General features: G+C 36.9%; 1 protein-coding gene across 1 annotated transcript in view; it reads left to right on the plus strand.

The window, feature by feature from the left end:
- MYO16 (myosin XVI) overlaps positions 1 to 13922 on the plus strand; it is a gene marked incomplete at both ends in the record, with an annotated part of 315156 nt that overhangs the window by 140917 nt on the left and 160317 nt on the right. Inside the window, 2 exon segments of the mRNA XM_082305019.1 lie at positions 5872 to 5977; positions 9399 to 9516. Of these exon segments, the coding sequence (XP_082161145.1) occupies positions 5872 to 5977; positions 9399 to 9516 (224 nt within the window).

The raw sequence follows: 13922 nt of genomic DNA on the forward strand, positions 1-13922 counted from the left end.
AAAAAAAAAAAATCCATTTAAAGCGCTCAGGATGATCTGGATCAGTCTTTCCACCTTTTTGTTTTCAGTCACTTCGCATCTCATCACATGTTCACTCACTGAAATTGAGTGTTTTACAGCAGGAAAGCATTTGGCCAAATTATTGAAGAGTTTACTACCAGTTATTCGCAATTACTTTTAGTTTATAGCAAGCCACCATCACTCATCTATGCTCAACACCATGAGCTGACTTTGTATAAAAGTTGTATGAAAGTTACAGAATAAGATAACTATGTTATGCTCTTAAATAGCCCATAGGTTGACTTTTCGTAATTAGCCTCCTTCTGACTGCATTTTGCTCCTGCTGTTCAGGATGTGAAAATGCATTATGCACTGACAAGGTAAGTGAGGAGCTGCCTAGGAAGCCTAAGCATAGTTTATAGGCTTGTTAAAAGCTAGGGATCCTTAGTCAATCAAGCCAACGGTTTATGGGATGCTGATGGCTAATTTTGTGAATCAAAAAACCCATAATGAATATATCAAATGAAATGTTATAATTTTGTATATGTTAGCAGCCAGGAATGTCAATATCCAATGGTTTAATTGTGATATAAATCACATTTTTAAGCCAAATAATCTGGAACTAAGAAATCCTTGTCTTTGAAAGTGGTATGCCTTGAAAGCTTTTGATTTCCTCAGTTTAGCATCACCACAGGCATTCTGTTCAAGTTAATAATCTTTAATTTTTACATTATAATTCAATGTGTTATAAATGTAGTAGGCTACTGCGGTACAGTTATAGATTTGGACATCCTATTTATAACAAAAATTTTTTAGAAATACACTTTCCAGTTTAGTTTACTTTAGAAATATAATTTCCAACTAACATGCAGGGTTGTTCAGTTACAGATATCACTACTGATGATACAAACACATTATTTTATATTTAGCAGCCTTGCTCGCACATATTTATTTCAAATCTAGAAACCTCAGTCATGGAGCAAGACTCAGTTTCTCACCTATGTACTCTGCAAACTGAGAAGAAAGCAATTATTCTGGTTCCCCAAAAGTTTGCAAGCTTACTCTCTCTTCCCTGGCTATATCTTATTGTCAGAGTGGGAATTTGGAGTAGTAATGCTCACAGTTTAGGGTGGTACAATAAGAGATTGGTTTCAGAAGTTCATACAAAACAGCCTGTGTCTCTATGCTGATCTAAATCTTCCTTTAAAGCTGGTGGAAATCTTGTATGAACAAATTCTGTCAGAAGTTTTCCAGCATTTCTGATTATAATTCAAGTACTACAGGAGTAGAGTTTTTTGTTTGTTTTGTTGGGTATTCCTGCACGTCTGAACATAGTGCCTTTGGTCAGAATTGAAAATGCAACACAGACAATAAAACCCTGTCACTTATTTGATCTGAAATGGCAGGTACATTCCTCCTTACATGATTTATATTTTGTCATATTTTTCCCCAAACAGATAATTTATAGGATTTGTTTACACTGGAGTTGACACTTGCCAAACAATAACGATCCAGTTATCTGAATTCATAGAGGTATAGACAAACCTGGCTAATATATAGAAATTGAGGGTAAGCAAGATGTACTTCTCAGTACTTGCAGGAATTAATTCTTAAAATTTTGCCTGGGGTTTGCTGTTTTCTGACTATTTTAGCTGGGCTTCCTTGGTTAACTACTTCAATGTGATGGTTCTGTCTGTGTACCTCTAAGTCCTTCTCCACCCAATAACTTTTGAACTTCTTGGCTGCTAACAGACAAGGAGCTCTGAGAGCCAGGGTGCTTACACAGGCTTTGTGGGCTTTGGGAGCTGTCATGAAGGCAGTTGTAAGTCCAACCACAGCTATTCTGAAAGGGAACAACAAGGCAGCTCGTGTGGACTGCCTGGCAAGCACATGCTTACCACTGAGCTTGCCAGCGTGAGTGATGCCAGTGGCCCAGCTAGACTGGCACAAGGTAGCAGAAGAGCTGGATCATCATCCAAGTGCAGTGGATTTGCAGGGTGTAGCTTCTTTAGTTCCCCTGGTTGTAGAACATCTTGTGTTCTTTGCTTCACATGCCTTCACTGTATTTTCACACTTCCAATTGGACTTTTCCCTGACAATTTTCATTTTGGATGTTTTATTTCAAAACAGAGTTTCTTTTTCCTTATTTGTCATGTTATTTTAAGATACAGACACTAGAGTTGTAACTGATGTTGTATTAACAAAATATTAATAAAGAAATAGTAGGAATCAGGCCCTCCATCAGGTAGTTATATAGCAAATTTAGAAAGCCAAAGGAGGAATAAAATGAGAAAGCTTAGTGGAACTTTCCTAGAGCCCATGGTGAGCATAGGCTTTCAAATTCTGTCCATTTTCCTTTCCCTTGGAGTACACTGTCTTTACTGATTTCCTAATTTAACTTTCTTTATCTGTGAAATAAGCCGTCTTTGCTTTGCTTGTTTCATAATGCCTTCTAAGGAAGTTTTACTGTGGAAGAATGCTTTTCTGCTGCAATGCTAACTTATCCTCCACCTTGATAAGGCAGTCCAACAAAAAGTTACAAGAAACCAACGTTCATATAGTAAATTTTGAAAATATAGTGATGAAACAATTATTTAAAACAGAGAAGAGGAATTGTTCTGTAAGCAGAATTAACCCGTTAAAGCAAAGGTATTGTGGACAATGGGGACATTACAAAAAATTTTACTCCACTTCAAAGGAAATGGAATAAACAAGATCTGGCTCAAGGTGCCAAATTACTTTTTCATTGTTAAATTATCTATTGCCCCAAATGTTCCAAACCATTATATCAACAATTAAAACTTTACATAACATTGCATTTCTTTCTCAGTGCTTCAATCTGTATTTCATTAGAAATATACACATAACCCTCTGAAATGCACAGAACAATTGAATGACATTGTGTCTCTCTTTCAGCAACCAAGTTCTAGTGAATTCTGACCCCTGAACTGTACTCTAGCAACCACTTTAGCCAACAAGCCCCTGTGACACTGCTGGAAAAAATGTCAATCACTGTAAAATTAACAGTTGAGCTGAGAGTGTCAAATCTCTGTAGCTGTGTCACTGCAATGTTTAGTAAATGGCAATCTTGGGAAGAAATATTCAAGAAGGGACAGAAACTGTCCACTTTGTGCACCTTTGTATGGTCCTTTGTTATCTGGGTCACAGTTAGCTTGCAGTGAAAAACAAAATATAGCTTTATTTAAAAAGTGAAAAAAATTAATTGTTAAGTGGGGAAACTCAGGGTGAACACTCCAGTTCCTCTGTCCAAGAAGGCATTTTTCTGTTTTTAATTGTAATTTGCATGCCTGCTTTGTAATACTTGAAAACAATCAAAGGCACATAGAATGTTATTTTAACATCCCTTCCACTACCCACCCACCCCCCCCCCAGTTTCTTCAGTTGTGAGAAAGATTTTTTTGAAAAATATGCCCACTCTGCTAATCCTGGGAAAGCCTTCTGTTAAAGAAGCTATTTTGGGCAGATGAAGTTGGGCCTAAGCAAGGAAAATAATAAAATACTACAGCAATTTGTTAAATATCAAATTTTATTCAGCCCTCAGAATGATACAAATATTTATCAGCTGTATATAAAGGGCAGTATACATTGGACAAGTTGTGAGTTGTTACGAACTATGAATTATTTGAGATCTGATTTTTAAACATATATGAACACTTCTGCTCAGTGGCATCATCTGTAACTGTGACTGTACTAAGCTTCAGAGATGTTTTAACCTCAGAGAAGTTCTTTAACAGCTGAAATAACCCAAGAGCCACTGTTGCTAATCTTGTTGGTAACCTGTTGTATAGTGATAACAGGTTGCAGCTGTGATTTTGGATTAAGTATGTTGTGTAGGGATAAAATTATTTCATCATCATGACACACAGGTGCCAGTGGAGTGGGCAACGTGAGTGGGCAGTAGGAGGCTGGGGACAGGGGGCAAGATAGGTGGCAAAATAGATTTATATCTGCGTGCAAGCTCACTGGCTTTCTGGATAATACAGGTACAAGGTCAGTAATTTGCAAGAGTATGAAATGTCTCCAGGGGAGGAGTATCACAGGACTAATGCCTTGTTTCACTTTTTTCTGTTCCTGTTACTGATAACAGGCAAAGGAACATGGAATTTGAACACTACCATTATAAAGACAGAAGGCTAATGTTACTTCTTAAGAGCAGAGGCAGCATGGTACAATTAGCATTTGGAGACAGAAGTCATCGTTCAGAGGGCAGAGATGCATACAGATTTTAGAGGGTGACATCAAGTATCATCTGACTTTTGAAACTCTCTCAGAAAGTCAGAAGCTGAAGATCTGGGCAAGAGAGAGTGCTCTTATGGAGAACCTTGTCAATCCTATAGAGATAATAGTTTCATATTAGCTGTGACAGTGACCTTCTTGACTTCACATGATTTCTTTCATTGTAAGACCTGATTTAAATATGGCCTTGTGACTTGTTATTCGAGGTCTTTGCATAACATATATCCAGGTTGCAAACCTTTGCAGTCTTAGACCACAAACCTCCTACTGATGCCAATAGGAGTTTGAAGTCCTGGGTCAGACTCTAGCTCGTTATAGAACATGGAGGACATAGGTAAAAGCAGTTTGACACATCACATGTAGTAATGAGACATCTGTCTTGTCACCTAAGACTATAGTTTACCAGGTAAACAAATAAGATATTCACCAGAGCTGTGTGTATGTCCCAGAAGAGTTGAATGAAAACGAATGGTGCAGAGATCCCATCCATGCCTGAGTATGAAGACCTTTTTGTCGTTCCCTCTTTTGTTTCTTCCTTTATTTAATTGATTTCTCCTTTGCAGTGAGATTTAAATAGATAAAGCGATGGCTAGGTAGATACTCTATTTTGCTGCCCTCTCATTTTCAGAAATTAAACTATACAGCTAACAGACTGACCAAGTAGCATCGCCATTGTACTTGCGAAAAATCTAACTGGCTGTTGTAGAAACAACCTTATAAATTTGATCAAGCAGATAAATGAAGGAGGAGCATCAAATTACATTTTGTTTGGTTCAGTTGTCTATAAAGAAAACAACTTCTTATAATTCAAGTAAGAAATTCTTACATGAATCTTAATCAGGCTTCACTAACTTTATCCTTTCCACCTCTTTTGTTTCTTTTCCTTCCTTCTCCATGCTTAAGGCGTACCACTGAGTTTGCTTCCCTCCTCCATCCCTCCACTTTTCTGTTCTTTCTTCCTACCTTCATTGTTCATATTGCCTTTTACCTTGTTTTCTTTGCTCATTTCCCCCCTCAGAGATTCTCATTCTTTGGAATATTTATTCCACATCATGAACAAGAAATTAAGTGAAACAGGATCACTGAAGTCAGAGTATATTGCACTGCAGAAACTGGGCAGGTTGTAAAATCAATCATCTTTTTCTTTTACTTCCTGTTCTTTTCCTATTTCCTTTACCTTCTTCCTATTGTATTCTACACTTTCTTTTCTTTCTGTCTCCCATCATTACCACAGTTGTATTTCCCCATCTGCAAAGAGAACCAGGCAGCATAAGCAGGCTCCTTTGCTGGACAGAAGATAAAGGAGGAGATAAAATCTTTGCTACAAATACTTTCAAAATGGCTTGAAAGCTTTAGATTTGATTGGCTTGGCTTGTTCTACAAGACAATATAGCTCGACAACTCTGACAGCCTTCATGAACATAGTCAGCCAGTCTATCTCCTACGTTCTGTTCTTTATTATTTGCCATCCATAAACCTTCTGTTATTTAAAATGAAAGTTTGACTGAGATACCATAAATCCATTCAAACAGAGCTAGCAGAGAATATAAATAATGTATAAAATGTGAAAATAACAATGATTTCCCCCTCTCTTTCTTGCCTGTCATCTTGCAGTGGAGAAAGTGGTTCTGGGAAGACTGAAGCCTGCAAACAGATAGTGAAGCACCTCACTTGCAGAGCCACCTCCAGCAGAAATACCTTTGATACAAAGATAAAACATGTAAGTAACATTCTGATCACTAAGTAGAACAAAGGAAAAATCTGGCCTCTTGGATAGGCAAAGACATTTGAACTGTAAGGAAAAAGGCATCTGCCGTGCAGAAGTTCATAAAGGGTTTGTTTTCACCATTGAAGTCAAAGGAGGTTTCTTTCCCTGAATTGACCTGAATGGGAACAGGATTAATCTCACATTGACGTGATGAGAGGAAACCAAAAAGTGGAAGCCAGTTTTGTTTCTATATATTGTGGTGACTTTGGAAAGCAGTGTTTCAGTTAATAGGAAACATTTGTGTGATCAGGTACTACCTCCTAAATGTGTACTAATTGCCTTCAGTAAGTAAATAAATTTATCTGTATGGTTGTGGTGGTGCTTCTCTGGACAGTATAAGAAGTGCTGAGGCATCTGAAGTAATAGTATGTAAGACAGAAACTGGAAAGTTGCAGGAAAAGTACAAGGAATGGACAAAGTTACATGGCCCAGTATTTGTATACTAAATATATTTATGAAATAGGCAAGAATTCTGAATATTTGCTCAGTCATACTTAATTCCCACAGCAGAACCAAATTCTGCCCAACACGTAACATGAAATCATGGGAACCTGCTTCACATATCAGATGAATTTGTCTCCTTTCTAGTACATTGTAAAAGTAAAGTTTTTGTTTGACTGAACATAGCAACTCGTGTTTCGTTGTTACAGCTGTAACACTAGTATAAAGGTTCATACTGACATTTTAAATTATGTTGAACCCTAGATTGCCAACTCAAATTCTTTCAAAAAATTGCCTTTCCTGATGAAACTTCTCATCTGAAATCCCAGCTCAAAGACAGATTTATATGGAATGTTTTAGCACAGTCTGCATTGTGGTAACTCAGTTCTGAGTGTTATACTTTAAAAAAAGTATGTTTAGACTCTCTCACCCACTGTGGTGACCTTCCTCTACAGCACTTACAGTCAACCCAAGATACGTTTTTTTTTTAGCTTTCACTTGCCACATGCATGATATCCAACAGAAGTCTAGAAGCATTCATTGTGGGTTTTTTTTAATAGCATAACATGCATCATTCAAAACACACTGCTGTCTTCCTGAATTATGCATGATTTAGTCCAGAAAGATGATAAAATAGTGTCAGAAGTACAGCTGACACTAACAGACAACCTACAAATCAGGATTACTGGGATGTGGGAAAGGCTACAGATACACTGGTTCATATTTTGTACATTCCAGCTGATAAGGTAATAAAAGTCCTATGGATTTTGGGTAGATTTTAGAAAACACTGTTACATGTGTGTTTTTTCAAGACATTAAAACAGCCTGATGACACTGAAAACACTACAACTGAATAAGCTGTAGCTTTACTTTACTTCGTGTAGTCATACAATTGCCATGTTAAAGTGTTTTTCACAGTGTTATCTGATTCACTGATGATGTTCCTAAACTGACACATTTAATCTAGGTTTCACGTGACAATGTTAAGAATACCCTTGTTATTCTTTCACTTTTTTGATTTAAATTTTAATGTCTAGTGGTTCAATAATACCATTATATAGGGACAGTAGACTTTTACTTTATTTTAAACCCAGGAGCCCAACAAGTGATATCTATTTCTACTCTGTATTTTTTTGTTTACTACCTACGTAGGTTTACTTACAGTTTTGAACTGATCAGGCCATAGATGTTATTCAAGTAGAACTGCAAAATTCAGGTCAGATCCTCCAAGTCCTTTTCTTTCCTAAAGTTCAGGTTAAGTAATGAGTAGAAGAACTAAGTAAATAAGTAACTTTGTGAATCAGCAACTGAAAATTATGTGTTTTGGATACAAATATGGCAGCAGCGGGAATCAGGAGGGGTGGGAAGTAGTCTTGTCTCTGCTGCAACTTGTCGCCTGACCACAGGAAAATTCCTAGGGACAACCATCATGATCTAGTGCAAACGAAATAAGACGTTGTCCTCGGTTAAGAAGAGGAATCAGTGTGGGAGGGGGCTGACCAGGCCTAATTTTCTCTGTCTAAAAAGTAGTTAACTTTGTGCACTATTTTAACCTACTCTCTGTCCATGTAGTAAACTGAACAACAATCCCTAACAAGCAGTTGTTACCCTGCTCCCTGGCCCTGTTTAGTTTAACAGTATAGATGTAGCCATATGTGTAAATGAGTCTTAGTCAATGCGGGCAGAAGAGAATCATCACATATTAAGAAAAACGAGTTGCCATTTGCTTATAGAAAGATCCTTTGTAATTAGCTTAGATTGGACACCTGACTTCAGGCAGTGAAGGTAGATGTAGCAGATCCCACCCGTGAGGAATCAAGTAGAGATTCTGGTTTAGTTGCCTTTTAAGGTGCTTTAATGAACACAATAGCCTGAATTCATTCCTGCTGCAGTTATGCATAGCATCATTGAAGTTAACAAAGCTGCATAGGTTAAACCAAGTGCTGAATTAGCCTAATGAGCAAATGCATCCTAAACAACACTAGTGGAGCGGAACCAATACCAGGCTGACTAGTTTTCTGCTGCCACCTACTGCACAAATAGCTGGTTTAATTAATAATTCTGAAGGGTCTGATTTTTAGAGCTTCTGTCTTTGTGATTGGAGCCACACATTGTCTGTGCCACTCCACGGCCATCTTCTCTCTTACCTCTCCCCATCTAGGTCATCCGGCTTCAGCAAACCGTGGTTATATCAGAACAGTAGTGTATTGAGGCCACGTTGCAATCAATTTCTTAGGGTGCAAAAGAGGAATGTGCTGAAGGGAACCCATTTAGTGTAAGAAACTAATACACAAAAAAGGCAAATATAGAGAAAATGTGGAATAAAGATTGCACATTTAATACTTTTTATTAGTTTTAAACTTTTTAATCTTTTAAAAATAATTGCTGTGACCGTGAAGATGTAATATGGAAATGCATTAGTGAGAGATGCCATTAAAAAGTCAGAATATGTTTTTTCCCTCACTTTTTCACTAGTATAATGCTGAAGTAATTCTATTTGAAATCAATAATTTATGCCATTTCTGGCATCATATAAAGCTTTGGCTGGTTAGTAGTATCAACTGACTGTAACTTTACAAGCATAGCTGCCTTCAAAGATTCTAATCATTTTGCTAAGCATGCCAGCTCTGGGCATATGACTCCAGTCACTTGTAACCAAACTACCTGCAAGGGCACGGCTCAAGTGTGAGCCCTTGTCTTCCCCTTCCATTTACAACTTCCACTATTCTGACAGCACTTTTTTCTTTTCCTTTTCAGCTATCTTACTTTAATTTCTATTTAGAAAAAAAACTGTCAAGGAATTTATTAAATTCTAATCTGAAAAATGGTCTTTTTTTTCCAGTTATTGATCACAAAACCACCTCATTGATGTTTATTGAAACATCTTCCTGTTTATTTCCTGTCTTATTACTTCTTTACCATTGTCTTGCAGGTAAACTGTATCTTGGAGGCCTTTGGACATGCTAAGACACCCTTAAATGATTTTTCCAGCTGTTTTATAAAATATTTTGAGCTACAGTTTTGTGAGAAGAAAAAAACATTAATTGCAGGTAAGTATCATTTAATCTGTTTATTTTGATATCACCCACAGACTAGTAGATCAGGGATCCCAGTGTGCCATACACAGAGTTAGGCATCCTTGGCCTTAAAGTATGTGAAAGAGGCAAGGGGGTTTTATGGAGTGTCAGAGGAACATGTTTAATAGCACGTGAATTCATAGCTTGTCAAGAGTAGTGCGCAGTGTTGAGAGCCCTGTTCTGTGCAACCACTAGGTGGCAGGGAAAGACAACAAAAAACAAATTACGACCGATTCCTCTTACACTTCCCGGGAAATCACAATTCCCTTTACGCCTGAGAATAACAAACTGTAACAGCTGTGTATCGCTTTACGGTGAAAGAAAAGTAACAAACAAACAAAGAGGTTAATTTTTGCATTGGTATCTAATATCGTATTGGGTATTTTAAGTATTCCTTAAATAAGTGGTAACCTCATCTGTTCTGGGCAAACAAAATACAAGTATACACTGTAATACTGAAATTAAAAGTAATTTATTACAGCTTTGAGCTTCTCCCAAAGGAGCTAGGAATCATACTGATGTTTATTCTTGTTAGAGGTAAGATAGTGTGGAATTTGTGCCTGCTTTCAAAGTGGGGGTCTGCTAATCCCCAGTAAGCATTCATTAGTGAAAAAAAAATTAATATTGGGCAGAACTTCAGCTTGACTCTGAAAACTCTAATCTTCAGAGGCAGTCAGGGAGAGGTTTCATTTCTGGTCTGCACAGGTCATCATAAAGTTACTCTGTGCTAAAGTGAGAGATGTGTGCAGAAATAACTGTACACAGACAGTTTCCTACTTGCACTGATCTTCCTGGATGGAAAAGCTGTGTGGCGAGACACGCTTTTGATCCAAGTCAATTCGATTCCATTGGATAAACTACTCATTTGTTACCATTTTAAATGTGTTTATGCTTCCAGAAGAGTTGCCTAAAAATATTCTTTGTAAATATTTCATAGTGGGAATTACAATTCATTTTCTTGAGAGAGTTCACTCTACTTTAGCCAATATGATAGCATCTTCAGAGAAAATGTCACTGCATGGGAAATTACTATCACACTTCTTCTGGTTTGTTTTACAATAAATATAGGATATTTGTAAAGAAAATGTAAAACTAAAAAGTGTGATTTTTTTTTTTTTTTTCATTTATGAGCTGTTGTGGGAGGAATATAAAGAAAGTGATGTAAACATTAGAATCAACTAAATAGCATCTCAATTGGACTTGTAAAAATAAAGTTTAATCCCTAAAACTAACATTTTATAAATCCTTTGTATTGTATATATTTAATTTTGATATATTTAGTTATCACAATTACATTGCGTGCACGCTTTTTCTCTTTTTGCTACACACACAGAGCACAAGCACATATGAAAATTATACTAGTTTTGAAAAGTCAAGCATATGAACATTAGGAAATGCCAGAACTGAAGTTGTCTGAGATACTCTTGGGTTGCCTTCTGCATACAAATTTAATGCTGTTGTTTTTCCACCCCTCCCAAGCTTCATTCAGCACACAGACTATATTTCTTCAGTGATCTGCTACTAAATAGTTTGTTTTCCCTTCATTGATTCATGTGTGGCTTGTGCCATTTTATTCTGTTCTAAAAACAGAATGATAGGTTTTTTTGTGGATTTTCTGTGTTCATTGTCAACATTTTTCACTGCATGAGCATTTCAGAAACATAAATGGCTTCATTTTCACAGTACTTCTGACCTAAGGTTGCGTCATTCAGTTCCTCAGAACAGAAGCCTGAAGGCTTCAAGGCCATGTATTCCCACAATTTTTGGGTGCCTTGCTTGAAGTTGCAGGGACTTGAGTTTTCAAGCAGCTTTACACAGACTTGCCAGTTTAATTCACAGCCCTTGTCTGTGAATGATATAAATGTGGAATCAGTTAACAAGGCTCTCATGTCGGGTTTCTGGTACACTAATACCGTGTTTTTATCACTTTCAAACCATAGGCATTAAATGAGAAAATCTAGGGCTAGTCAAGTCTGTTACAAATATAAGCAAACTACTTATCTGCCCTACTATTCCCCAAATATTTAGGCATGGAATTAATTACTCTTACCAAATCTAAGGTAGGCAAAAGTTCTGTAATTTACAGTCAAGAGTGAGAAGCCCCAGTACAGCAGTGAAAGCGTTCTTAATATTTTTGTAAGTTGCAGTTGTTCATGCTGTTTGATTTGCATTGTGGATGTTGCCTTTTCTAGGCCACTGCTAAGCATCACTTCTGAGTGAAATTGTCTCAGATTTACATCACCATAAATGAGAAAAGAATCAGGCATGTTGTCTTTGGCTGGTTTAAATCCCACCCAGTGATTCTCTGTATCTATTTGCAAGATCATTTGCAGCAGTATTTACTGTCTTGCACTGTTTAAACATGAATGAAAAATGTAAATATGCAGAGCACCTGATTCTGCTGAGACATGACTTTATAACTTATTGAGGCAAACCGGGCTAAATATGTCTGGGTTTGTAAACAAAAATCCAAGTGACACCAGACTGCCTCCATTAAAGGGTTTAGGTTGTTTAAACCCCTTAACAGAAGGATCTTAAGGGTGGAGATCCAGAACAATTTACTAAGGAAGGGGCATGCAAAGTACACGTGTACATTTTTATTATAGAGGGTAAGCTCAAGGTAGCATTCCTTGCATTTTGAGTGGACATTGGTGAAGTTTGTGACAGCTTTTTGTTCAGACTGAAGTTCTTTTATGCCTAGCCACTGGAAATGCTCTTTTTGTCACATAACGTTTATTCTTACAGCAGAAAGTCCAATATACCTAAATAACAGAAACGTTGGCCATAATTTTCATGTACAGGCTTAATTCGGTCTTTCTCATAAACTGGATCTTTGCCATGACGTTTTGAAAACAACGATGGAGCTCTTGAGTGTGGTTCTACTCATAGCCAGTACAGATATCTGTAGAGGTTTTATATGTCTTCTCTGACTCTTGTTTCTGATGAGGTGTGCTGCGATGTTGGGTTCAAATGGGAGTTTTTCTGTGACAAGTGGCTTTGTGGTCAAGTACCTTTCATCATTTTAGTCTAATCAAACAAGTGGAGAAGGTATAACCCAGATTAAATCATTGTTCTTTGTGACTGGATAAGATAAGGCAGTGAGAACTAGTAAAAAGTCTTACATCAGAACAAATACAGAATAAACTACAAGCCAGTGATTTCATTAAGTTTCTAAAATAAATTCATACCTAACAGAATTCAAAGACTGATCTTCTGCCAAAAAATTGTAATCCTTCATAGACGATGATTCACACCCACTGCATAGTAGTAAAAGACTGATTATTTATTTATTTCCAGAAGTAAAATTACTGAATTTTATTTTTATCTGGAAAGGGAGAGAGTAAATGGTCTTTCAGGTAAGTTGACGTAATTCCTAAGATGATAGGTAAGGCTTCTCTCAGTTTCCTCAAATGACTAGAAAAGAAGGTTAGGAAGAGAAAATCAAGCCTGACAAATATATTCTCCAGATTTTCCTGCCTTGCTTTTTAGGCCTTCCTTTTCTCAGTCTTCACTTTTTGAAAAGCAAGGTCTGATTTTTTTTTTTAAGTTGCACTGAAATGGAAGGATCTAATTTTGATTTGTAAAATGAAGCAGAATGCGTATTCGCCTGTGTGTGTTACAAACATTTTTTATCAATTAAGAAGTTTCAGACGTGAATTTCCTTTTTTGGTATAAGAAAGACTGCAGCCAGCTAAGCTCTCTGATGTTTTTTTGTACTGTGTTTCAGCTTTGAACTTTGAAATGTTATTTTGTCTTTAGCAATAGTTGTGTTTAGGACAGCATGGTTTTTGAGAAAGAGCAATGTCATTTCAAAGAATGCATAGCTGGAAGAAAGATTTCACTGGCCACACTTTCAATACAGAGTCTGCTTGCTGGCTGTGTAGCTGCTCAGTAGATCAAGGGGTCTGTTAAAGGAAGGACAAATTTCCTTGTGCCTGTAAGCACAGTTAACATTGCACAAAAATGGCAGACTTTGGAACTCTATTATTTTTCCCTTTTATTTCACACATAGGTTAACGAACATATCTTTTCACTTTGTAGAAAAGCATATTACTGTGATAGTTTTCTTTATGAGTTACTTTAGCTCCATTAAGATGGCCCTGTGTTTGATTCTTGCTGATCGGAAGCTCAACTTTTCTTAACAGCTCTTCCCATTGCTGGAGATGCTAACTGAGATGAGCTGTGTTTAACCTTATTAAAGCGGGTGACTTGAAGTACCTGAAAAGGGCTGAATTAATTTGTGTCATATAAATAAGTGGTGTTGCCTGTCATTAAAGTTGAATGTATTAATTAATCAGATAGGTGATCTCCAGTAGCATTTTTCTTGCTTTTACTAATCAATGAATGTTAAAAACACCTGAGTGATAGTTATGAAAGCC

This window comes from Platalea leucorodia (genome assembly GCF_965183815.1).
Source record: "Platalea leucorodia genome assembly, chromosome: 2".
NCBI classification, from domain to species: Eukaryota; Metazoa; Chordata; class Aves; order Pelecaniformes; family Threskiornithidae; genus Platalea; species Platalea leucorodia.